The 25,877-nt window shown below is 44.0% G+C and overlaps 1 protein-coding gene across 7 annotated transcripts in view; it reads right to left on the bottom strand.

Moving 5' to 3' along the window:
* Nucleotides 1-25,877, bottom strand: part of ORC4 (origin recognition complex subunit 4) — a 217,285-nt gene that overhangs the window by 90,045 nt on the left and 101,363 nt on the right. For all 7 annotated transcript variants that reach the window (XM_069225231.1, XM_069225234.1, XM_069225232.1 and 4 more), the window contains 3 exons: nt 25,724-25,875; nt 12,091-12,264; nt 7,414-7,500 (listed from right to left, as the gene is read on the bottom strand). In XM_069225231.1, coding sequence (XP_069081332.1) covers nt 7,414-7,500; nt 12,091-12,264; nt 25,724-25,875 — 413 coding nt within the window. The remainder of the gene's footprint in view (nt 1-7,413; nt 7,501-12,090; nt 12,265-25,723; nt 25,876-25,877) is intronic.

Raw genomic sequence — 25,877 nt, 5'->3', positions numbered from 1 at the left:
CGGAGACCGAAAGGTAGAACTTTGAACTTGTAATGTATACCGGCTACTGGAAATCGGAGGAATCTGTGATTGTTGGGATGGATGACAATGTGAAAATAGGCATCCTGGCAATAGAGGCTGGTAAGAAAATCTCCACGATTGAGAAGTTGCAGAATTTCCTGGAGGGAAACCATACAAAAAGAAGGCTTCTTCAGGTACTTGTTGAGTTTCCTGAGGTCGAGAATGGAACGCCACTCCCCTGACTTTTTAGTCACAAGGTAAAAACACAGGAGTAAAATCCCTTTCCTTTTTGGGGAAACTGAACCACTTCTATGGCCCCTTGGATAAAATGGCCAAAACCTCCTTCTGAAGAAGAAACCAAGGTGAGAAGGGACAAATGTTGTTGGTGGAGTCTGAGGTGGGATTTGAGTGAATTCCAAGGTGTGGCCATGATCGATGAGATCTAGGACCCATTTGTCCATAGTTATCTTGGTCCAGTGATGTAGGTACTGGGAAATGTTGGCACCCACTGGACGGTAGGGGTTGTAGCCAGCACAATGAAGTTATCACTTTTTTCTAGTGATGATTCTGGCAGAAGTAGCCGGTCTCCTTCTTGGCTGCTGTTTAGGATGCCGAAGTTAGCGTTCCATGTGGCTAAAGTTGATAAGTGGGTCGAAAGGGTTGTTGGTAGGATTGTGGTTGGTATCTCTGGTATACCCCACAATAGGAATAAGTTCCACGGCCATATATTCCACAAAAAGGTGTTTTACGAAACTGAAGGGTTTTAAGAGATCAGGATGTCTCTGTGTCAGTCTTTATTGCCTGCAGAGCATCGTCAACATGTTTCTCAAATAAGGAATCATCGTTGAAAGATGTATCAAGTATTTTTGTCTGCACTTCAAGGTGAAACGATGAAGTCTTACGCTAACCCTGACACTGAAGAGTAGTAGATCCTACCGATTGTTGAAAGCCTATGGGTGCTACATCCACTGCGGAGTCAATGATTTCAGATGCTGATTTTTCAGTTTCCTGTGAGATGTGAGCAGCCTCTGTTTTCTTGTGATCTGGCAGGAAATTCAGGTATGTGGTAATGTCTGACCACATTTGGCGATCATAGCGCCATAAATGGCCAGAGAGTTTGTGGCTCAGACAGTGGTACCTGACATGAGTGTGAATCTTTTACCAATATTGTCCAATCGCCTACCCTCCTTATCAGGCGGAGTAGTGATAGGAATGTAAGTATTTTTAGATCTGTGTTGTGCAGCCTGAGAAACGACAATCAGTTTGTGGATGCCCGATTAATTCTGGGAAGAACAGGAGTGGTCTGTGCTTGTGTTTTCATTATTTTAACCACTTCTTCCCATATGTAGTCGACAAATGGTATTGCTCTGACTGTTCTCTTGGATTGGTCTTTAAAGTCATATAAAAACAGTCAGTCTGTGTAATTGCAACGGGGAGTTGAAAAAGTTTGGCTGCTCTCTCCATTAGCGTATGAAAACATCCACTATCTCCCGGTGGAGAATCTACTGGTTGTGACACCAGAGGTGAAGATGGAGGGGGGATAAGGTAATCATCCCACTTGTTAGTGAGGGTACGACTATCTGTGATTTCACCTTTTTCCATGTCTTCATCATCGACATCCTTATCAGTAGAGGAAGGATTGTCTTGAGGAGGCATGGCAATACTGGATTGCAGAGTCATCCTTGGGTAGGAGGTGGAGGCAGATGTTCTGTAGATTTAGGTGCAAGCGTGGCTGTTACTGCAGATGACTAATGCGCTTCAGCTGGTGTTGGGAAGAATTTGTAATAGTCTTTAAGCATGCTTTGCATGTCTTGTACGAGGGTAGCTGTAACCTGAACCATGTCTAGTGATGGTGGAGGAGGCTCATAAGGATGATACTGTTTTTCATATTGATGAGAGTGATAGACGTTGATAATAGCCTTGCTTCTCGTCTTCATCCTGATATTTCACATGCAATTCAGAGGGGCGGTGAGCTGCACCAAACATTTTGTGATCGTCATCCTCCAAGTCTTGAACATCAAGTAAGTGGCTGGGTATTAGTGGGGATAGATCAGAAGGAGACATGAAAGAAAGATGCATACTGTGAGGATATGGCAAGACATTCATCGAAGAGGTTGTGAACGGATAGGGCAATAATAATGTGGGTGGCTTCTTGTGTTTGGACTTTGCCGATGAGGAGGAGGTCTTTTCAAAAGGCTACATTGTCAACAATGCCGTTGATGACGGTGGTAGTGACGCCGATGCGGTCGTGGACGGTGTGAGTACAGTCTTTATCAACGTTAGTGTTATTGACATGACTGTTTTCGTTGACGGTGTGGTGGTCATCAAGGTAGTCTTCGCCGATGTGGAAACCGTTGTCCATGTCGGCGGGATGGGTGACAATGATAAAGTAATCGTCTGGCTTCTGTCACTTCCGACTGCCATCTACTGCGATTTTTATGTCTTTGGTATTACCGACGATGTCTTTGAAGGCAATTTTTTGCAGGCTCAGATAAAGATCTAGTCCACTGGTTACCAACCTGTGGTCCAGGGACCCTTAGGGGTCCACAAAGCCTCCTCAGGGGGTCCGTGACTACTTAGAAAATGTAATAAAATTAACAAATTAGGTCTCCAGCTTTCAGTAATGACTCATTAGGGGGGGGGTCCCCCGATTCCAATAATGATTCAGTGGGGGTCCACGAAGTCAAAATGTTAGGAACCACTGATCTAGTTGTTATAGAAATGGCTATAGCAGGAGCAGATCGCTCGGAGTCTGAGCAGCCCTTCGTTTTGCTTGACGAAAAGGGCCTTCCATAGAGGGTCTTTTTAAGGCTCTTTTACTGCGTTGAAGGGACTTATGGTGAGACCTTTCCCTCTGTTTGGAAGTCGGTAAGGAAATGGAGCACTCACTACTTTCCTCCTCAGAAAGTACAATAGATTTGGATTTAATTTTTTGTAGTCATAATAAAAGTCTTCCCTCACAGTCTTTGGGGTTTTTGTAGAAAAAGTTCTGCAAATCTTGCAGTCCCTCACCTTGTGGGATGGATAAAGGCAATGTGTACATCCCTTGAGAGGATTTTCCTAAGGAAGCCTTTTCTTACCACAGGTGGCACAAGGCCTGAAGAGTCCTTTCTTGACCAGTTTTGACATACTGGAACAGAGAATACTTGTATGAAAATGGGAAAATCAGGAAAAAGTGAGCAGAGCTCAGGGAGACTCCCTCGCACATGACTTGCAGTGAAAATATGAGGTATGTCTCTGTTGAGAATTTTCTAAGGGTGCTGCTGCCCGATACTCATTGTTCAACTTTGGACCTTTTTGTGTTAAAAAGGACATAGATAGGGTATTAAGCTGAACTATGCATTCCCTTGACAGCCTATCATACTAATTTATACTAGTTACTATGCTACAGTGAGACTCCCACTTCGACGACGGGGAATGATTCAAGCATGTGTATCTATGAAAGGTATCCTAATACTGGAGAAGCAGTTTTTCTCCATTTTAAATCTCATAGGAAACTTAGCTCTCAGCTACAGAAAATAACACTGAACAGAATGAAAATGTGGCATGAAACTAGAACTTTCCTCAGGAGTGCAGATGAATAGTGCCTTTGCTTCAGTAGTCTGGGAAACCAGGAGAACCAAAAATGTGTCAGGTGGGCTTGACAAGGTTGACATTACAGATATATGGACTGTTAGTACATGCATTGTTTTTGAATGCATGTTTCAAAACAGCTCATAAAACCAAATTTAAAAAAATAAAAGTAACACAAACGCAAGTATATTTCAGTGGCTGGGGGAGCTTTTTTTCCTCATTTGTCTAGTTTGGGTACACGGACCAAAGGACCCATAGTAAGGCCTGCAGACCCAAAGGATGTGATCGGCTGGCTGGGGACACATAAGAGAAATGGTAAATAAATTCATCCCTGCAGGCCTATGTGGGCCCCCATATCTCCAAAAATAATAAACTAAGTACATTTTGCTGGGGGATTGGGACCCCAGGGCAAGGTCCATGTCCCAGAAAAAGGCTCTTGAGTTCACAAACCCGGTTGTTGGGTCTGCAAAACCCAAAGTAGGACCCTAGGGCTTTTCGTGGTTGCCATTCCAAGTCCATGGACCCAGGAGCTGAATCTGTCAACCTGAGAGAACTCGGGTACCTATACTGGTCTTCCTTCTTGGATACGGGGACAAAAAAGGGGCATTTAGCATTCTAGTCCGGAAGCGAAGGTTATTGATTATTCCAGTGGTTGCTTATTTCTGGGATTAGTCTTGTGCTTTCAATGAAACCATTATAAATATTTAAACCAGTTTCTTTGTAACAAATTAATTTAATGGGAGAGAGGTTGATATTTTGTAGGCGTTATGAGTACATGCAAGTTGTTGGTAGCATGAATGGATAGGTTAGAGGTGACTGATATTGTTAGGCTGTGACCTATGAGATGAGGGGTGGGCAATTTTCAAAAATACAATAATAGAGATGAAGGCAGGCATGCAACTTAGAGCAGTTCTCCAGAAAGAGGAGGAATAATGCAGATTTGGAAAGTAAGGAGCACTGGTGTCAAATTCTGCAGGGCTTTCGCACGGAGGTCGCACCAATATTTTAGCTGAAAGGCTCCACTCAGCAGCACTTCCAGTGGCACTAAAGTCTTTGCTCTGCTCAGAACCTGAGGTCCCAGCAGAGTTTGTTTTATCTGCTGATCAGTTCAGCTGCCACGTATGTACAGCATAACCACAGGGTAGGGTTTGCAGGTAGTACTGTAATATAGGACCCACACCCCACTAGGGCTTTATTTGTGGTGGACAGTAAGGTTTTTATGAAGTCCTACTGTTTTAAAGGAGTGTGAGAGTATGCCTATTCACACTAGAATGCTAACATTTGTATTAGAAGTACAATCTCCACCCCAGCATTGATAACCTTTGACTGCCTCCAATAATAAAGACCTAAAGTCACAGACTGTTGCCACAGGACCTACTGTAATACGTGACACCATCAGACAGCCCTGGCCTTTCAGGCATTAGCATGATGAACTCTCCAACTTGTGATTTTTTTAACAATGAAAATAGGGGCGCAAAATCCCAACAAGCATAGTGCTGGTTGCTCGTGGTAGAAGGTCAGGTCCTCCTGAAGTGGCACACAGAATCGCTTGAAGGCTATTTTTAAAATGTTTACAAATCAAGCCAGTTCTCTGTGAATATTATTACTGTGTTTGTCTTGCCAGCCAAATCAAATATGAAAACATGTTCACCTATTTTTAGAATTGGATTATTTCATTCACATCATGCCTGAAAACATGCATTGACACGGCCATTCGTTCTGACTTTACCATAGGGAAAATATTTCTGCCAACCTTCGTTAACAGGAATGACAGATGTAGCAGGGAAGCGGTACTGCAAGCTTTTGTAACACAACCTAAAGAAAACAAGCATTTGCAATGTAATGGGTCTCGCATTTGCTCGAGTTAGAGCTATTAGCGTTGGAAACTCCTAACCTGACTTTTCTTGACACATAAATTGAAAAAGTAAAACAGTTTCACATAAGCGAGTCCATTCACAGCGCCACGACTGCCATGAGCATCAGCGTGAAGAGACACAAGGATAAAAGTTTGCTCGCAGTCAAACTTATCGGCAAAAGTGCAATTAGCCATGTAACTGGGCAATAGCCAAGGCGGTAACAAAACCTACCCAATGAGGAACAGACGTAAAGCAGTTACCAATGTCAAAGGATTATTGAAGGGCAAGCCCACGAAGGAGTGGTAGTGAGGGGCATGAGGTGGCGCTGTTAAAAGCCCAGATACATACCAACACTTTGGAAAAGCAGCACTTGCGCGCTGCTATGCTCAACCTAAAAATAAGTGGCTTAGACTGGGAAATTCTCTTCAATCCGTGGTGACCGTAAGTGGATTTTTGTGCATACCCTTGAAATTTAATTCATCCACTGCCACCTATCACAATGAAAATGAACAATGAAGATAAGTGTGAAGATAATCTAAATAGTTCATATTTGAACAACAGCAACAAAACTGGCATATTGGTCACAAAATAAACAATAAAAAGCAATAAACTACAGACAACACAACATCATGGCCCATAACAAGTGCACACAAAAAGATATAAAGTGACCAATATTCAGGTATTTTAGATTAAGCATGATGTAGCTCTACCTCTCTGCCACTAGCTGCAACAGATACATGTTGTGAAGCCAGAAACAAATGGAGCTGTGAGCCGCTACCACATTAATCTCTTTTACCATGCATTTCTTAGTGGTCATGAGCCCAGAAGTTAACTGGAAAACTGTCTCCTGAAGACAATGGCCTGTGTAAATTAGATTTACAGCTAAGGATTTACCACTAAGGGATGCACAGCAATGGTGAAGACATTTGCTAGTGGCATGAAACACTGATTTTCTCAAGTCTTCTTTCTAACAGGCATTCCACTACAATGTGCACAAGGCTACCACTTCACTTTGTAAGATGCTGACAAACACCATTCCATTCTAGGCCAAAAGTCAACAACTGTGCATATGTGCTCACTTACCAGACAGAAGCCTCAATCCATGAACCCATCCTAATGTTACCTTTCCCCCATTCCAATCGCACCTAGATTCCTCATATCTTGCTGTCTCTCGTTTTCACACCATCTAGCACTCTTTGCAATCATTTGAAGACCCTTATTCTCTTCCATCCTCCTTTTCTTTGCTGGCTATCCCCCACCCTCAAATCCAATCCATCACTTTATTTTACACCAGAATTGCCATTAGACACACACTGCATGCGCCTCTTCCAGCTCCAAAGAGCAATTAAGACATGGCTGTTTCCTCAGTAACACCTCACATCACCACTCCAGACAAGACCTGCAGTCATTTAGGTTCATGAACGTACAAACAACTGGTTAATCAACTCCCATATGCAGACTAGGAGTCTATCACAGAATGCCCATGACCCAAATAGTGGAGGTGTGCATTATTAAAGTGGTCCTCTATCAATCAGATACTCCTCCGCATCACAGATCTGCCTACACACAGTGCCAACCATGCAAGCCCATGACTGATGCACATCTTCAGCTCTACTCTGCAACTCCAACCGTTTCAAACAGGTCACACTACAAACATACATTCTGTCAAGCATGTGTTCAAGCACTCTGGAGGCAACAGCGGTAGTAGCAATTAACTATATAACTACTCATGCGGTACAATCCAACACAAGGTGATGACCTACTCTGTCAAGGCAGCCAAAGATTAATTTAAAAAGGACAACGTTGAAAGTGATACTACAGGCCCGAGAATACAGTGGGCTGTTGGCTAACAACTTGAAAATGTCTGAAGGTGTCACATGGGGCAGTCAGGAATACTTGGTAGCAGTAAAAAAGAGCTTACTAAAACTGACAGGAAAATTACAGGCATCGACTGAAAATATTTAAATTTGCATTAGCTACTAACCAGCAACATATGGAGAGACCGCAAATCTTTTGTGGAATTGAAGTGTTTTTGCAGCACATCTTCCACCGTCTTATTTTTCAACAGAGCCTGCATCAATGAAATAAGAAGGATATAAGGCGTATGGTGAATTACATTTTTTTCAGTTTCATGATTACTTTCAGACAAAAGCAAAAATAAAAAAATTGCTGGTGATGGTCTTGGCTTCCGTTTAAAAGTAGAATGCTACAACTGACACATGTAGATTCTATATGTAACTAACGACTGAGAACATAGGCACTGGATCAAGAGCGGACTCTACGAAGATCAATGTTCACCATATCGCTCATTCCACATTTAATACTTACAAGTCCTAAGCAGTTAACACAGGTTTTAGTGCTATTTCTGTAGTACTTAACACATGGTCTCTTCCCGATTAACTCTTCCATTTTATACTGTTTATGCACTTTGATGATGGAGTGCACAATGCAGATACAGGAGGGCCAGTGCCAACGCAGAAGACACATTTACAAACAATGAATCTAAATGGGAATGATTTACATAATTATTGATAGCCTGGAAATAGAGCATGGTTGCACTTCCTGCAGATCTGAGCTGGACACCCCTTATACGTTGCAATGATTCATAATCGTCGTGGTTTAAAACTGCAGGTCGATGGTTCGAACTTCTGAGTTTTTACAAAAGTGGATATGTCTTTCTCGGTCCCCTCAAGACGATGTGTATTTATCTCCACTGGGCTCCAAACCTATGTTGTACTAAGGACAGTCGCAAAAGACAGCTCCTTGAAACCGTGATCAACTTCATCACAGAAGAAGCATGAAAAGAAAGACAACTAAAAAAATAAATACACTTTCCAATTTGTGGACAAAAAATCTAAAGCTACGGATACGAGTACAAGAAACTCTGCTTAATGCCCAGAACATAATTTTTTTAAATGAATAAACTAGCCAATATTCATTGACTAGCTCCGATTGCAGTGTTTTAAACACATAGATACAGGTAGTCTAATATATAGTAAGCATTTTTCTTTTCTATTAAAACACTTTCAATTTTACATCCACTTGAGGCCCTCGTTCCCACCACTAACGCTCCGAATTTCACAACCATTGAAGCTATTTAATCAGCCTTTAAGAATAAAAAAAACTACAGTTTGAATTATAAACATAGGAGACCAAGGTAAGAAGTAATGCCAAAATAACACTCCTTGAAAATAAGTCAAACATATCTCATCTTGCAGATAGAAGACTGCCTTGTGGTATTAACTTGCATAACGTGCCTAGAAAAGGATGATTTTATTCACGCTAACATTTAAAACAAAGAAAAGCATCTCACGAGAACGTTTGGTTCTGGAAACAGCCTCTCAGGTGTTGTACATGCCCGCACTTACCAAACAGAAAAGAGGTGGTGTCAATAACGAAAGTCAATTCATGCTCCGATCATATTTAACCAACATGAGGCAGTTTGAAACTCAAATACCCGAATTCCAATATAATACATTTGATCAAAAGCTGCAAAAGCAATTCAACTAAACTTTTCATATTTAAGGGACAAAATGATGCGCAATATTCGATCCTCAAAATGGAGACTACCTGTGGCAGTTGTTAACTGTGACAACAAGATACACAAGAGGACCCTACTCCCTCAACGATGGAGGTGCCTGCAGCACAGAAATAGGGTGACTCACGCCACATATTTCTATAGTGACGTGTGGAACTTAAAGGCCAGTGGAGACCAGAGGAGAGGAAGGGGGGGGGGGTAACTAAAAGCGGAAGATCAAAGGGTAACATGAGGGTAAAAGGAGCACCCTGGAGGAAGTCCCATGCCAACATAAATGGGGGGGGAGGAGAGGGGTGTGCGGTCTAGAGTTGTGAAGTGTGGCAAAGAGAGACACTGGATAGAGTTATGTCAATGGGTGGCGGGGAGGTGGGTTGGAGGGGGGAGAGAAGGGGATCAAGACTGTAAAGGAAAAAAGTTTACGAGCAGATATTAAGCTGCTCAAGGATGAGATACCACGAGAAATACCTTTGCTTAAGAATTTTCAATGTGTTATTTTTTGTTCTTGGTGTGGATAAAGTTTTAATTGTTTGGTAGCCTCTCATACTCAGCGTGCAGAGTTTCTCAATTCATTCTAGTCAAGCTCTCTGCCATAATTGGTGTTTCCTGTTGCTACACAAGATAATGCATAGTATTTTCTATTGAGCTTCCTTGTGCTCTTTTGTTGTATTTCCTGGTGACACATGTATCTCTCTAAGTTATCCTCCAAACTCTGTGCTCCCACCTCATTGTGTGTCTCCCTCGCTCTGTTGCCCCTTTCAAATTGCTCCTGCATTGGGCGAAAGGTAATCCCTTGTGTGGCATTTCAGTGAGGACTTATTGTTTTAAAGTTTGCTATGCACTGACAAGTGGAATCAGCTTCATACTGAGGCATTACCTCTCATCCTACAATCCAAGGAATTTAAAAAAAGTATCCAGAAAATTCTCATGCTTCAACAGTTGTCTTGTTCTCAAATTAACTCTCTGCAATATCTCAAGGAGAGAAGCTCCATGCTTCACACAGATCAGGTTATAAAATACTGCCTTACAGATGAATGGTAGCCATTTACAAAAGCAAGCGAGAATCATAGTTTAATTTGCACTAGGGAACTTGTACAATAAAAGTACAATGTGAAATTACATTATTGGAGCAAAGATGGGAGAGTTTGAGATCAATGCGAGTCAACCATCTACACTGTGCAGTTTGGACAAAATGCCTTTTTGTGCTGTTCGGCATGCTGGCAGGTACACAGAGAAAAGGAATGTCTATCCATGTGAACAGGATAAAAACAAAAGGATGAAAGGATTTTTTGTAGGTGTCTTTGCTCTCTAAAACAGCAGCATTAACACATTCTTAAGGGGAAACAAAGCACCTGCAATGGTATTGGTTAACTGTGTAGAATATGAGCACAGTTTATTACAATCCATCTTCCACCACTGCCTGAGACGAATTAGGCCAATGCATTTCTATCTGGTGGATAAACTCTGGATTTTTTAGTGGTACCATTTAGGGAGAGAAAGCGAGTTACAACTATTAATACAATAAAGGAGTCGGTTACACTATTGATCAGGCCTCGAACACTCTCAACCGCCTTGTAAAATTGTACAGACAGCTACATGATCGTGAATTACTAGAACTTGAAAAGGAGACCATCTTTTATAATGCTAAAATATTTGTGTTTCCTAAAAAGGGAAAACCCACCAATCTTCCAGGTCTGACGACCCGATTACCCTTTTAAATTGAGACACCAAATTCTATGCTAACCTACTCGCTAGTTGTTTGCACGAAATGTTTGGTACCTTGGAGCTGGAAAACCAGCAGGGCCTTGTATTGGGCAAAAGCACTCTAAGGCATACCAATACTCTCCATACATTGATACAGTATGCTGATGAAACGTAGCCCCTTGCACTACTCGGGTGACAAAGATAAAGCATTGAACCTTTTTTATGGGACTTCTGCAGGAGTGATGGATTTCAAAGCCACTGTTTGAGCACTTACAGGTTAGGCACAAGCTTTGTACTGCTGTCCTAAGGCCACAGTCTGGATTAAGGGTCAATCATCTCACAGTGTGAGTTAAAGGACAATTGTCAGCACAGTTTGCGATCAGCTGGAGTACTCTCCATTGGTGATGTATTGCCATTTGTACCAGAGTGGCCTTTCCACTACCCCCCGAACCCCCCACCCCACAGTCAGGACAAGAGGCCCCAGAAGAGCAAACCTTCAGCTCTTTGCATCCAAACATTTGGTCAGTTTACATTCTACAGGACCAGGGTTTGAGGCTTCTGAGAAGCAAATTGCGGATATACACACACTTTGGGAACATTTAACTTGGGTTTCTTTCAAAATCACTAGACATCAAGCCAAAGCAAACGTTTGAGAGATGGCACAATACATTCTATCTTCATGCCAAGTTGGTAGTGTCCCATTACAGCTTTTGGGATACCCCTAAAATACTGCCCAGCCCCCACTCACTAACATATACAAAGCTTATCAGAAAACACATGAGGACAAAAACCTTTGTTGAAAGATTTGTATACCTTGCTTAAATGTGGCCAAAGGTATAAGTAATTCAATAACACCTTTCCTATGCTCTGATGTACTGAACCACAACTTCATCTGTCTTACACCAGATACCTCTTGATTTACAGCCACAAAACTGTTTTATTTCAAACGAAGTTGATGAAGCAACACACTGTGTAGCAGTGAAACCCGTGAATAAAAAAGGTGTACATGGGTTTCTTCTTGATGGCAGAGCTTCATGACATGCTGCAACCGAGTGGAAACTGTTAAAGAAACGTATTACTGGGGTTAACTTACCGGTGAGTTTTTATTTTTATTTTTTTTAAACATTAGCAGTGATAGAATTCAAAGGTGATTTCAGATTCGAAAACCGATACAAACGTAAACTTTTCTTTTCCAAGAAAAAAAAAAAAAAAACTATGGTTCTTATCCACAACACAGAATAATTCAAACAGAACTCCGAGACATCCTTACAGATGCTCATAAAAGATGCACAAAAATCAGAATTGCGACAAATATAAACCTAAAACTGAAATGAAATGAGTTTACTTTTGATGTGATTAGTAAATAGTTACTTTAAGCAATTGAAACACGGGGGTACAAGTCAAAAACGCCCACCAATTTACCAGTGTATTCTGGTTCCATTTTTCTGCAAAGTTTGTGTCTGGAAATTCTGCTGATAAACTCAGCTGTTCTTGAAATATGTTTAGAAATTGTGAAAAATTAAAAGCATTTAGAAGATGAATCTGCCGGTGGGAGAACCTAGACTTCACCCGCTTTTCCAAGAGCTCCAGAACATCCTATAATAAAATTAATAAATAAATAAAATTAAAACTTGTGCAAACATGAAGCATCAAAAAGTGTACATGCAAGAGTTTCAAAGGGGAAGAAAGTCTTAAATATTTCCCTTTTTTTTTTTTTTTTTAACATCAAGGGACATTTATGCTACTGCGAGTAAGATCTCGGATCACATGGGTACTACTGACATTAAGGCTATGGCAAACAAAAGAGGCTCAATAAAAATAAAACAAAATTGCTATGACTTTGATTTGTCGTCGTTTTTAACCATGCTCGTAGTAAAACAATGTTTTTCAATACGGTAATCTTAAAGCAGATCTTCAAGAAAAATTTCTATCACCCTAAGCATCAAACTACTGGCACAAAATAAGAATGCTGTGGTGTGGAATCTCCACAAATATCGTTAACTGTTTGCCTTGTATTTTACATGGCACAGTCTCCCAATGACAGGTTTAAAATAGATGCATGAAAAAAGTGCAGCTGACATGTAGATATAAAAAGGTGTGAGCAGTGAACACAGATTTGAGCATCATCTACCCTGTGCAGGCCCTAAACAATGCAAAGCTGATAATGACTCCCCTCGAGGCTCACCGTTGACAACTGTGCTTTAAAGAAAATGGGGAATTACATTTATCAAAACAAGACTAGATTGCCCATTAAGTACTTGTGCTAATGAGCCACAAGTGTTGCAGAACTCTATGGCAAATCCAGATTTCAAACCCTGCAATAAATTAGGCCTCTATCCTCATACTGTGCTTGGACCTTTCCAGAAATTAACCTATTCAAGAACAAAGGAAACATCTGGCATTTTTTTTCAAATACATGGTAGGACCCCAATACTCCTTAATAAATGTGATCATCAGACACCAAAGAAAAACAGATAAAACGTTTTACGCAGTAAAAGGCTGTCAAATTAATATCAGCACGGGTTATGCTCTGCAACACAGGTATGTTTCGCTAAAGCAGCATATTCCATAAAATTATGTTTTGTTTTATGAGAAGGCTGTTGCATGTGGTCTGTTTCCACAATACTTAAAAATAACAGGAGTTTTAAGACAAAAAGTTCCGCTTTTCTCATTACTTATTGCCACTTGAAGGTACAAGGTCACTTTTTGGGAAAAAGCTTTTGTTAACTTTGGCGTGGCGTCCAGCTTCCGTGCTACTGATTTTGTTTGCAACATTACCTACGCTTTCCAATGCTTCAAATGAAAACACTGCTCTGTCAATTGTTGCTACTCTTGTATATGCTCGGAGTGAGGGCTTGCCCCACCAGCTCCAGAGGAAAGCTATGGTGCAAAAGGCAAGAAGTTCCTCTCACTTAGCGAGGCGAGAGAAAACCAGAAGGCCGCTAGCCGAAATGATGCTCCACGGATGACAAACCCGGTAGGCAGCAGGTATGCGGTGCGGTACTCCATGGCTGGACAATAACACAGCGTAACAGCCTACTGCCACAAGGACAAATAGTGAGATTAGACAACTATATTAAGGGTATTTTGGGAAGTACTGTTTGGGGGTACATATTTGTTGGGTTCTGTATTATCTGAGTGCTGGGAGAGGCAGCTCATGCAAAATGTATTATAATGTAACTGGAATACAGGCGGCGGGGGAGGTTCTTGGGGTGAGCAGTTACGAGGGCTGCAGGGGACCTGGCGAGATGTGAGCGGTTAAAGTCCTGATCTTTTTAAATAAAATAAATACATAGTTCGTACTTACAGAGAAGGGACTTATTAATAATATACAGGTTATCCTTGCCGTACTTCATTAACTGTTATTATTGTGAAATTTCTAATGCATACCACTAACAGAACAGCCAGTAAACACCAATGATTTTATAATACAAAAAGCGTGTACTGCGGTTCAACTATACCTAGAAAGGGCTTCTCTCTCAGGCATGTTAAGTATTTTACATACTTAATTTTCCTGTGCGTATCACACGAATGAGTGAGTCGCAGGTGTGCTTTCGCCAGAGTGGCTAAGTTATTATATGCATACCCAGTATGACCTTTAAAAAGCAGGGGTACACAATATATTTCCTTCCCACTCTGGCAGGGGATTTATAGCAGATCTGTTGGGATCAAATCTCTGACCACTTCCGAGATCTGAAAGGAGTTCCAATGGGTGAATCACAACCTCTCAAGGCAAACCAAGCCTTTATCCACACTGGTTTACTGTGCAAGTTATGCAGTTGCTCCGTACAATTATACAGTTTTAAAAGAAAACATTTATTACTCCTTGGAATCTTTTTGCCAATAGCTAGGAGCTGTGAATGCAATTATTTTCGCCTGTAACCTTCTAGCTGTTCTTAAGTATCTGATTCCAAGTTTTGCCCTGATTCCAACCGTTCAGTCCACTGTGAATGAGTTAGCTCACCTAAGAAACCCTTTTTTCGTGTCTAACCCTCTAAGGTTGCTGTGTTGGGTGCATCTGAGGTCCATTCTGCTTCTGAGTTACCCCGGGCCAGGAGGGTGTTTTGCAGTAGCACAGACATCTCAAAAGTACACAATGCTTTCGCAACACAGTCCACTCTGTCAGTGGGCATGGAGCAGAAAATAATTGAAACACAATCTGGCCCTCTTTCGCGTCCCTCTTGGCATGGATATCAACACAAAAAGATTTTGTGAAATTATCACCTAGGAGGTGGAGCTTGGAGAAAACCAAAATGACAGCTCCCTGACTCAGCTCAGAGCCAGCCCTCTGGCCTCATCTAGCCAGCTCTGGAGCTTACCGCCTGATATCCACCAGAAGCAAAGGGTCATTCTACCAGCACTGTCAGGCTGGACTGAGCAGTCTGTGGCCTGTGGACCGAGACCTGCAGAGGACGGCAGGCCATGGCTCTCCAAGCCCTTGCCAGCCACCTCCCTTCCGGAATGCAGCCTAGGGGCACCCATTAGCTTCACTGAGTCCCCCAGGAAGAACAGAGGAGACTGCTGGCTGACCACCCTACATGGACCCGCCCACTTGGCGGCCTGGCTCCTAGACCCTGGCCGGCTACTTATCTCGTGCAGCACGGCCCCAGAATTTTGCCAGCATTGTGGTGGCCCCCAGGAAAGAACATTGTGTGCCATGTTATATGGTTCTTACAATTTAAGTAAGACGGTGTATTAGGTCAACAACTTCAGGATGTAGGGAATCAGTCGGTCTGTACCATCAAGAAACACTGACGATTCCTAGCCAGCTCATAGTGCCCCATTGAGCACTTAAACTTACCAGGGTACCAAATGGTACTTGCAACCTCCCACATGACTACTTAGATTCCTAAGGAAATCGTTGAAACAGATCTTCCCTTTAGTTGTCACTCTGCGTACCCAAGATAGGACTCAAGAAGGATATAAAAATGTATTTTCAAACATTTATTACAACAATCGTGTTCTTGCATAGAAGCATGAAGTGCAATTATTATGCAGATGAAACAAAGCAAGGTAACCAGCATTACGAAGGTGGTGAAAAAGAAACAGTTCAACCATGATAATGTTACTGTATTGGTATACTGAGATTTGTTACTACCTACACTATCAAGAGCATAGTAGGAGTACTCTTTGCCAGATCAATTGGGATCACCTAACTCCCCATACCAGAGTGAGATGTACTGGGAAGTTGGTATAGTGTAGTGTAGGCCATCATCCTTTGCAGGATGGAGTCCAGAGTCAGCAGGGCTGCATTTCGGTCACAGTGCACCGCATTCCAGATAATACCAGCAGTAGTGCTCCTCTGTTGAATGTAGCAGAGGCAGTTTTTATGTTGAAAATATTGCTCGTATACCACGGTGTGCAGAGCTGATGCGATTATCGGTCTGCTAGTACAGAGTTGTGCCCAATGGACAATCACTATACAAGGGCATTGTGCTCTGTGTGCCTAGCCTTGGATGGAGTGTACAGACTGCATGGCAGTAACATTTACAAGGAATAGGCTGCATGTACAGTGAATTCTCAGTACATTATTGCATGAGTAAAAAATGCCAAATGTCTCCTTCAAAAAGAAATGCTATGAAATGTGTGATGTAAAATGGAGACTCTGGTTGGCCCTGTCTTGCTTAACCAAAAAGAACCCGATCACGGGGTGATAAGCAGTACTGTGACCATGCTGGAGTCCCAACTTTGTCTTGGCGGTTGTGGAGGATCAGATGCCAGAGGCCTGAACAGGCACAACCAGGGGAACTAGGCCCAGCATGACAACGCCCTAGTACAGGGTGAGCACCCTCTCTGCCGACACCACTCTTCCTCCCACCCCCTCTATTGGCCCAGTGCACCACACAGGGGAGGCGGAGCGCAGAGAATACCCGTAAGTCCACCCCCCAGAGAGGAACCCCTCCTGCCTGCCTCCACACTAGCCTGGGTCAATGAACAGGCTGTCACCCGCCTTGCTTGTGATCATGACTGTTTGTGAGGGAACCTGCCTCATGACCCTTTCCTTGCTTTTTGACATTGGGGCTTGAACACTAGTCACCACCTTGTTCTGGGGGTTCTAACTCTGCCCAGGGGGCCCCCAGGTGTACCAGCCTCCACCTGCTGGCACTTCAGTGCCATGGGGCGCATGTGAAATTCCAACCAGCTTGACCACCCCCGCCGGGACCTCCGGCCCATAAGGGCTCTGCCTACTGATACTTGGGTAGTTTATTCTCTTAACTGCCACTGGGGTGGATTCATCCACCCTCCCCTACTAGTACGGGAGATGCCTTTCTGGGCCTGTCGTTGAGGAATTTGTCTCCTTTCCTTGCTTACTTTTCCAGCCCGTGAACTGCTATAGGTCCTGAGACTTGGGATCTTGTTGCCCTATTCATATCAGTTCTCTTCCTTATGTTGATCCACCAACAGCATTCTCATCAGCTTTTGTTCTTAGTAGTAGTGTGAGGCGCCTAGCATTCCTTGTAGGAGACTCCCCAGGCCCCAGCAGCCCCATTAAGGTCGGATATGGAGGCGCTCCCTAAAGAGATGTCATCCTTTGGGACCACTCTTCCTGCAGTGGACACTAGAATGTCTGATCTCACATCAGAGGTTAAATTGATACCAGAAGACATGCCTGCTACTCATGTCTGCCAGAATCAGAATGTGACATCAAGCTTCTGTAACAGAAAGTAACACGTTTGGAGGACAGAGCGCAGAGATATAACTTTTGGCTCTATGAAGTCCCATACGGCACAGAAAAAAAAAAAAAAATCAGACTTGATTCCTTATTTGACCATCCATGCTTCCTAACCTCTTCCATATGCACCCACAGAGGCTCTCGAATTCTAGTGGACACATCAAGTTCAGTCTTGCTGTGCCTCTGATACAAACACCCGTGCCCAGCCAGCAAGAAGGTGAATGTAGACAGGCAGACCTAGGAATTCTTCAACCCTGGCAACTTAGCTGTATTCCTGGACTCCCTAGAGGAGTCCACAATGGATATAGCCTCATTGACCCCCAGGGAAAGCACCCACAAGGACTTCCCTCCTTGGAAGCCCCCTTGTACCAGCCCGACACCTATGCATGGGTGCAACTTTCCCAGGAGTGAATTGGATAGAGCTGGTCTTCACGTTGAAATAACTGATCAGGGCAGCCACAGAGGTTGTAGAGAACGGAATGTATCTTCTGCTTAGTGTTGAGTATTCATTTGTAGGAGGCCATTTGTAATTTGAGCCACAGATGAGAGTGGTATTGTTACTCGGTTACCTAGACCATTGCCTCACTATCCTGGTGCACCCCTCAGCTGCTTTCTGTGGTTTCTGGCGTTAGCCTCGACTCTTCATGTGCTGCCCACAAGGTTCATCCACCTACCCCCAATTTGGTCGCTTAGGAACGCATTTGAGTGCAGAGTTTAAGCCAGCAGACTACTAGCTGCTCAAATGGAGTAGCAGGAATCCCAGCTCCCCATACCAGTGATCTGGGATGCTACAGGTGTAATCTTGGTGCACCCTAGGGACACAGTGGGCCACTTTGAACGCCAATGCCACAACCTTATACTCCTTGGAAAGGGGTGTCATTCCAGTCAGGATCAGACGGTTCGTAGACACTCTACACTTTGCAACTTTGAATGACTGGTGACAAGCGGTTCTTGAGGGGGCGTTCACAGAGGAAGAAGTGGCTGATGCCATATCAGGAATGCCTATTTGCGAGTACCCAGGAGTAAACAGATTCCCCAGTGAGTTTTGTAACTGAGGGAAATTCTCACACCCCATCTTACCAGGGCCTTTAATGACGTGATGGATACTGGCTCACTGAGAAGCCAAATCCAACAAAGCAGTAACCATCCTTCGCCTCATGGACAATAAAGCCCCCTATATTGTGCCAGCTACTTTCAGAACTCCCTCATTAATGCTGACCTCAAACTGATAGCCAAGTTCCTGGCGACTCAGCTGGGAAAAAGGTGATCCCGCAACTTGTTTATGAGACCCAGGTGGGTTCTGTACTGCAGTGTAGCTCCCATAATCAACCCTGGTATTAAGCATCAGCGATATTAATGCTCTTCCTAGATGCCAAAAAGGCCTCTAAGCCAAATGGCCATATCTCTTACAGCTTTTGTCCCGAGACTGAGGGATGATTTAATTCAAAAAATGTATTTTCTGCACGGTTTCTGACTCTTTTGAAATGTCCTCTTCTGGGTTCCTTTCAGACGTGATTCAGGTAGGCAGTGGCACCCTTTCCCTGATTTTCCTTCTGGCGATTAAAACAGTCTGCTGAGATCCATGGATCGCAAGAGGTGCTCGGAATCCTCACAGGAGGATATGCTCTATGCAAACGACATCCTGCTCCTTTTATAAGAACGTCAACCTTCTATAGCAGCAGTAATGTCCATCACCGAGGACTACTCCTCACTGTCAGGCTATAGTCAATTGGTCAAAAAATGAGGCCCTCCCATTGACTAGAACCACCACCACTGCATACATCCAAGGCTACAATATGACATGGGTACCCAAAAGAGTCTGTTATTTGACTTCTCGGGTCAAAAGGGGCCTATCCCATATGGTAGGGGACGATCTCTCTCAGGAACAGACTCAACAGGGATTCCGGAAGTGGTCTCACTTCAATTTATCTATGTGAGTGAGTATAAACAATGAAAATGATCATGGCCCTCACACTTTGGATAGGTTTTCGGCATTAAGACCCTCCGGTTACATCTGGAGTGGATATAGTCACATATCCAAGCACAATGACTTAGGGCTTTAGGCATCCCCATCTTGCTTCCTTTAGCCTGGCCTTTCAACTCTCCCAGGTTATGGTTCCTTTATACTATGACCAGGAATTTCCGGATTGGGCACGAAATTATCACTTCCTTTCACCTGAGACCATGACAATGCCCATGTTTCTCTCAGCTAAGGACCCGAGAGTGGCCTTGAATCACATTATGACAATGACAGCCTGTGCAACATCTTCTGGGAGTGCCCCCCTATTTGTATCTCAAGGCCCCTTTGTGGCATAATTCTGCTGTCTGCCTTGGTATATGTACATTTCACTGGGCAGCCAGGAATAATAGCGGCTCAAGGTGTCTCGATCATGTCCTAGATGATGGTAGGATCAAATCCTTTGATCTCCTGCAGACAGGATTCTGGCTATGACCCATGGAGCTATTTCCAATTGTCCCACTGCCTTTGTACATCCTGCAGCCCACAACCAGAGGAGCTGCCTCTGTCACCTCTCCTTCCACTACAGTACCTTCAGCCATTATAGGGGGTTGGTGTCTGGCCTAAACGTGCTCCTTATCAAAGGGCAACACTTCTTATCTGTCTCTTTCAGCAACAAGACTTGGACGGCAAACTCTTCTGGGGAAGTTCGATTCCCCCAAAGATGGGATGCTGTTTCTCCTTGATCACAACAGGGGCCCTCAGGGAATCCCAGGTGAAATTCCTCTAGACAGGATTAATACTGGACTTCCTGGAAACTACATAAGTTGAAACTTGTACCCCATCACCTTTGTTGGAGGTGCAGTGTCACCTGCTGTGACTTACACTATATCTTATTATCTTGCCTAGCCATCGCACCCTACTAGACACTTGTATGGTACCAGCTACAGAAGTATAGTGCGCTCCTGGTTACTCCCTTACCCACCTCCAGGACCTTTCTACTGACCCGATATAACTTCCCATGATGGCAGATGGCTTGCCACCTGGCTCGCCACAACGAAATTATGTATACTCAACCACCCGTGACTAACCATCTACCCCTCATTCACTAAATGGCTACTTATCGCACAGTGTGCTAGGAGAACATAACTTATATACTGAGTAGTCCGTCACACATTTTTTAAGCTACATGGGGCCCTTTTGTGGCAGGTTATGCAGCATGGCTTGATTGAAATATCCCTGCTTAGCGAGGGTGAGGTAGGGGGAGGGGGTATTGAGGTTTGGGAGTTTCATGAAAGGTATTGCAGCATCACATTTGTTTGAACCCCCTGCCTAGCGGGAGGTGGCCAGGTACACCATTCAGGGAGACAAGGTGTGGGGCCACATGGACCGGGAGGAGAATCATCGATTCTTTGAAGCATGTGCACCACTGCTGGCGCCTGTATGACTTCACGCTCTGCCTTGTGCCGCCCCTCTTTATTTCACACCCCACGCCTTCCACCTATTCTGACCCTTGAAATACCTCTGTAGCTCTCAAAGGGCGTAACTGTTGGAGAGTGGATACTCTTCACGCCGTGGATTCAGTCATCTTGCTGCACTATGCTGATCCTTGTTGTAATTTCTATGCCTTTCAGATTCTCTCATTGGCAATGTCTTGTTAAATTTTAAATAAATAAATGTTGAAAAAAAGATGTGAACTCAAGACCATGTCTATCTTATAACTGTGCTTTACAAATGTTAGCTAGCAGTGAGTTTCCTAAGAAAGTCACTTTTCCTTTCTTATGTGTTGAATGTGGTTCAGACATTGTCAGAAACAGTGTATGAATACAATGGACATGCTGCATATGGCTGTAAAAAACACTCAGTGGTTGTACAATGGCATTAAAGTGTTGATTCGAAGTTTGAAAAGATTTAATGTGATCAATCCCCTATTGTACCCCAGGGTCTATAATGGAGGTCTAAGGAGACCCTACCCACTTCTGTAGCACTCCTTATCTGGGGCCTAAAGATCTATAATCACATCGCTCCATTCTGATGGAGCTCCACTGGCTCACCTTGCCAGTCTGCACCATCATCAAAAGCTGCATCATTTACAAAGCCATCAACATCTAGCATCCCATGTCTATCTGAGTTACCACCTCGCCATCTCTCGTGACTCTTGCAATACCTGCAGCCAGGGCACTTTCAGACTGCTGCAACCCTCATCCAATTTAGGAAAGATTTAAAAGTGCACCTCTTCAAAGAACACTGAGCATAGAGACATTACACATCAGCTCCCAGAAAGCAGCTACCTCTCCACACATTATCGGACTGCATACTTGCTTTTGACCCTGTACAGTCATTCTCTATGTACTGACAAGACTTGCTTTAGGTTGAAAATAGCACATGTTTTCATAAATAAGCAGAGAATCGTTGAGAAGCCTGTGAATCCACAATTGCACTGATAAGGTCTAAATCTTGCATTTGCATGAAGTGTGACTTTGGCACATTTATACTCAACCCTAATTTCTGCAGCAAGTGAATTGTCTCATGTTGTTGTTCTATCTTCCACTTTATTAGCTGGCTGTCCACGCCTGGGTAGAGCAATATGAACTAGCAGTGCAGTTGTGCTACCACCACTAACATACTTTTTGAAAAGGCTCTTGCAGCAGACTTAATTTACAACTCGGTTGTTTAGCATCAAGAGTGTTTGTCACTCACCACAAAAGTAAGGAAGGAGGTCAAGAGTAGTAGCTAAGTCACCCTCATTTAGCAGTCATTTGTCCTCATGCAGATTTGGGTTCTTCAAGTGGAGGGTCCTCACATAATGGCTGGGTGTTGTAGAATCTTAAAATTTGCCAGTGCCCTGTGTCCTAGAGATAAGAACGTCTATCTCCCACTTTGTACTAGAGAAACTTCCCACCTGACCCACTTCTGTAGTAGCAGTGTCATCACTATTTTCCCTAATGCTTAAGGTAAATTATCTAGTCTTCTGTTCATTTGGCTTAGCAGGCAGTGACTTTAACTTTGAGAAAATAGTCACTGACAACATTGCTGCCACTGGTGCTAGTGCTTCTGGGTGAAGGTGAAGGTTTGGTTCCCCTTACAAAGCAGCATGAGACCTGATGCTGAATAGCTTCTCTGGGGTTCTGCAGTAAACTCTCCCATCGATTTCTCCACATGGGTATCCTTTTTTTTTTTTTTTTTTAACTCTGTAGTTAACTTTAAAGTGAAAATGTACCCTTGCTGAAGCCTGGGCATGTGCAGCATTATATGGTGGGGTGAACTGGGGTTTGTGGAGATTGCAACGTAGTATAATGTGATACATTCAGGAGTGTTCTAATGCAGATGTTGAGCTGGTCTTCCCATCTGTACTGTTTCATTTCCCTTCTTGTACTGTGCCTTCTAAAGACTTTGTATTACCTCCATCGATTTCCATTTAAGAAGCCCATTACAACTTAAAACTTGCAAGTTAGATGCCTCAGCTCATAGCTTTGCATATGTCCACCTATCGCATTGTGGTATTGGAAGTAAATGGCTCCTTGTTGCAGTTACCCCCCACTTTTTGCCCGATACTGATGCCGACTTCACTGAGACGTGTGCTGGGACCCTGCTAACCAGGCCCCAGCACCAGTGTTCTTTCACCTAAAATGTACCATTGTTTCCACAATTGGCACACCCCTGGCACACAGATAAGTCCCTTGTAAAAGGTACCAGTGGTACCAAGGGCCCTGTGACAAGGGAAGGTCCCTAAGGGCTGCAGCATATGTTGTTCCACCCTAAGGGACCCCTCACTTAACACATGCACACTGCCATTGCAGATTGCCTTTTTCTCCCCACCAACACACACAAAGTCGACATGGCATCCCCCTCAGGATGCCATGCACAAAAAATGCTGCCTGTGGCACAGGTAAGTCACCCCTCTAGCAGGGCCTTACAGCCCTAAGGCAGGGTGCGCTATACCACAGGTGAGGGCATAGCTACATGAGCAATATGCCCCTATAGTGTCTAAGTCTATTCTTAAACATTGTAAGTACAGTTGTGGCCATATTAAGTATATGGTCTGGGAGTTTGTCAAAAACGAACTCCACAGCTCCTTAATGGCTACTCTGAATACTGGGAAGTTTGGTATCAGACTTCACAGAATAATAAACCCACACTGATGCCAGTGTTGGATTTATTACAAAATTCACACAGAGGGCATCTTAGAGATGCCCCCTGTATTTTACCCAATTGTTCAGTGCAGGACTGACTGGTCTGTGCCAGCCTGCTGCTGAGAGATGAGTTTCTGACCCCCTGGGGTGAGAGTCTTTGTGCTCTCTGAGGCTAGAAACCAAGCCTGCACTGGGTGGAGATGCTTAACACCTCCCCCCTGCAGGAACTGTAACACCTAGCAGTGAGCCTCAAAGGCTCAAGCTTCGTATTACAATGCCCCAGGGCACTCCAGCTGGTGGAGATCCCCGCCTCCTGGACACAGCCCCCACTTTTGGCAGCAAGTCCAGAGGAGATAACGAGAAAAAAAAGGAGTCACCCACCAGTCAGGACAGCCCCTAAGGTGTCCTGAGCGGAGGTGACCCCTGCCTTTAGAAATCCTCCATCTTGGTTTTGGAGGATTACCCCACTAGGATTAGGGATGTGTCCCCCGTCCCCACAGGGAGGAGGCACAAAGAGGGTGTAGCCACCCTCCGGGACAGTAGCCATTGGCTACTGCCCTCCCATACCTAAACACACCACTAAATTCAGTATTTAGGGGCTCCCCAGAACCTAGGAAACTAGATTCCTGCAACCTGAAGAAAGAAGGACTGCTGACCTACAAGCCTGCAGAGAAGGAGGAAGACGACAACTGCTTTGGCCCCAGCCCTACCGGCCTGTCTCCAACTTCGAAAACCTGCTCCAGCAACGCATTCGACAGGGACCAGCGACCTCTGAAGCCTCAGAGGACTGCCCTGGACTAAAGGACCAAGAAACTTCTGTGAACAGCGGCCCTGTTCAAAATCTGCAACTTCTTTGCAACAAAGAAGCAACTTCCAAGGACTTCACGTTTCCCGCCAGAAGAGTGAGACTCTACACTCTGCACCCGACGCCCCCGGCTCGACCTGCAGAAAACCAACACCACAGGGAGGACTCCCCGGCGACTGTGAGTAGCCAGAGACGACCCCCCCTTGACCCCTGCAGCAACACCTGCAGAGAGAATCCAGAGGCTCCCCCCTGACCTCGACTGCCTGTAACAAGAGACCGACGCCTGGAACCAGCACTGCACCCGCAGCCCCCAGGACCTGAAGGAACTGAACCTCAGCGCAGGAGTGACCGCCAGGTGACCCTCTGCCTAGCCCAGGTGTTGGCTGTCCCGAGAAGCCCCCCTTGTGCCTGCCTGCACCGCTAGAGTGACCCCGGGTCCCTCCATTGTTTCCTACCTAAAACCCGACGCCTGCTTTGTACACTGCACCCGGCTGCCCCTGTGCTGCTGAGGGTGTGTTTTGTGGGCCTACTTGTGTGTCCCCCAGTGCTCTACAAAACACCCCTAGTCTGCCCCCGAGGACACAGGTACTTACCTGCTGGCAGACTGGAACCAGAGCACCCCTGTTCTCCATAGGCGCCTATGTGTTTTGGGCACCTCTTTGACCTCTGCACCTGACCGGCCCCGAGCTGCCGGTGTGGAAACTTTTGGGTTGCCTTGAACCCCCAACGGTGGGCTGCCTATGCCCCAGGACTGAGACTTGTAAGTGTTTTACTTACCTTCAAAACTAACCTTTACTTACCTCCCCCAGTAACTGTTTATTTTTGCACTGTGTCCACTTTCTAAAAATGGCAATAAGCTATTTTCAAAGACTGTACATGATATTGTTTTCATTCAAAGTTCCTAAAGTATCTAAGTGAAGTACCTTACATTTAAAGTGGTTAATGTAAATCATGAACCTGTGGTTCTTAAAATAAACTAAGAAAAGATATTTACCAATATAAAAACCTATTGGCCTGGAGTAAGTCTTGGAGTGTGTGTTCCTCATGTATTGCCTGTGTGTGTACAACAAATGCTGAACACTACCCTCTGATAAGCCTACTGCTCGACCACACTACCACAAAATAGAGCATTAGAATTATCTACTTTTGCCACTATCTTACCTCTAACAGGAACCCTTGGACTCTGTGCACACTATTTCTTACTTTGAAATAGTATATACAGAGCCACCTTCCTACAGGTATCTAGGTGATTACTTATCCAGTGATTATTTAATATTGTGGCACAGGAATTGTTTGTGTGCTGCTTTCACATGGTACATTTATGTATAAAGAGCACAATGTTAATTTGGCGTAAACATCCTAGAGAAGTAAACAAAAGACACTAATGATGCCATGGATTCTTCATCAGATTTCAGCAAGTGAAATGAGGGAATGATGCAAAAAACATAAAATACATTGAAAATAATTTAAGACAAGACTTTCCTTACCAATCTGCATGTCAATCCTATAACTGCAACTGGGGTTTGGGCTGATTGGGAGATGTCAAAGAGGTTGTATAAGAGAGTTTGGTTCTTGTGATGCGCAAAAAGGTCAAATTCATCCAATACAAATATGACTGGACAGCTGCTTGTACGGTCACCT

The sequence above is a fragment of the Pleurodeles waltl genome, chromosome 3_1 (genome assembly GCF_031143425.1).
Source record: "Pleurodeles waltl isolate 20211129_DDA chromosome 3_1, aPleWal1.hap1.20221129, whole genome shotgun sequence".
NCBI classification, from domain to species: domain Eukaryota; kingdom Metazoa; phylum Chordata; class Amphibia; order Caudata; family Salamandridae; genus Pleurodeles; species Pleurodeles waltl.
This window is presented reverse-complemented; position numbering and strand designations above follow the sequence as displayed.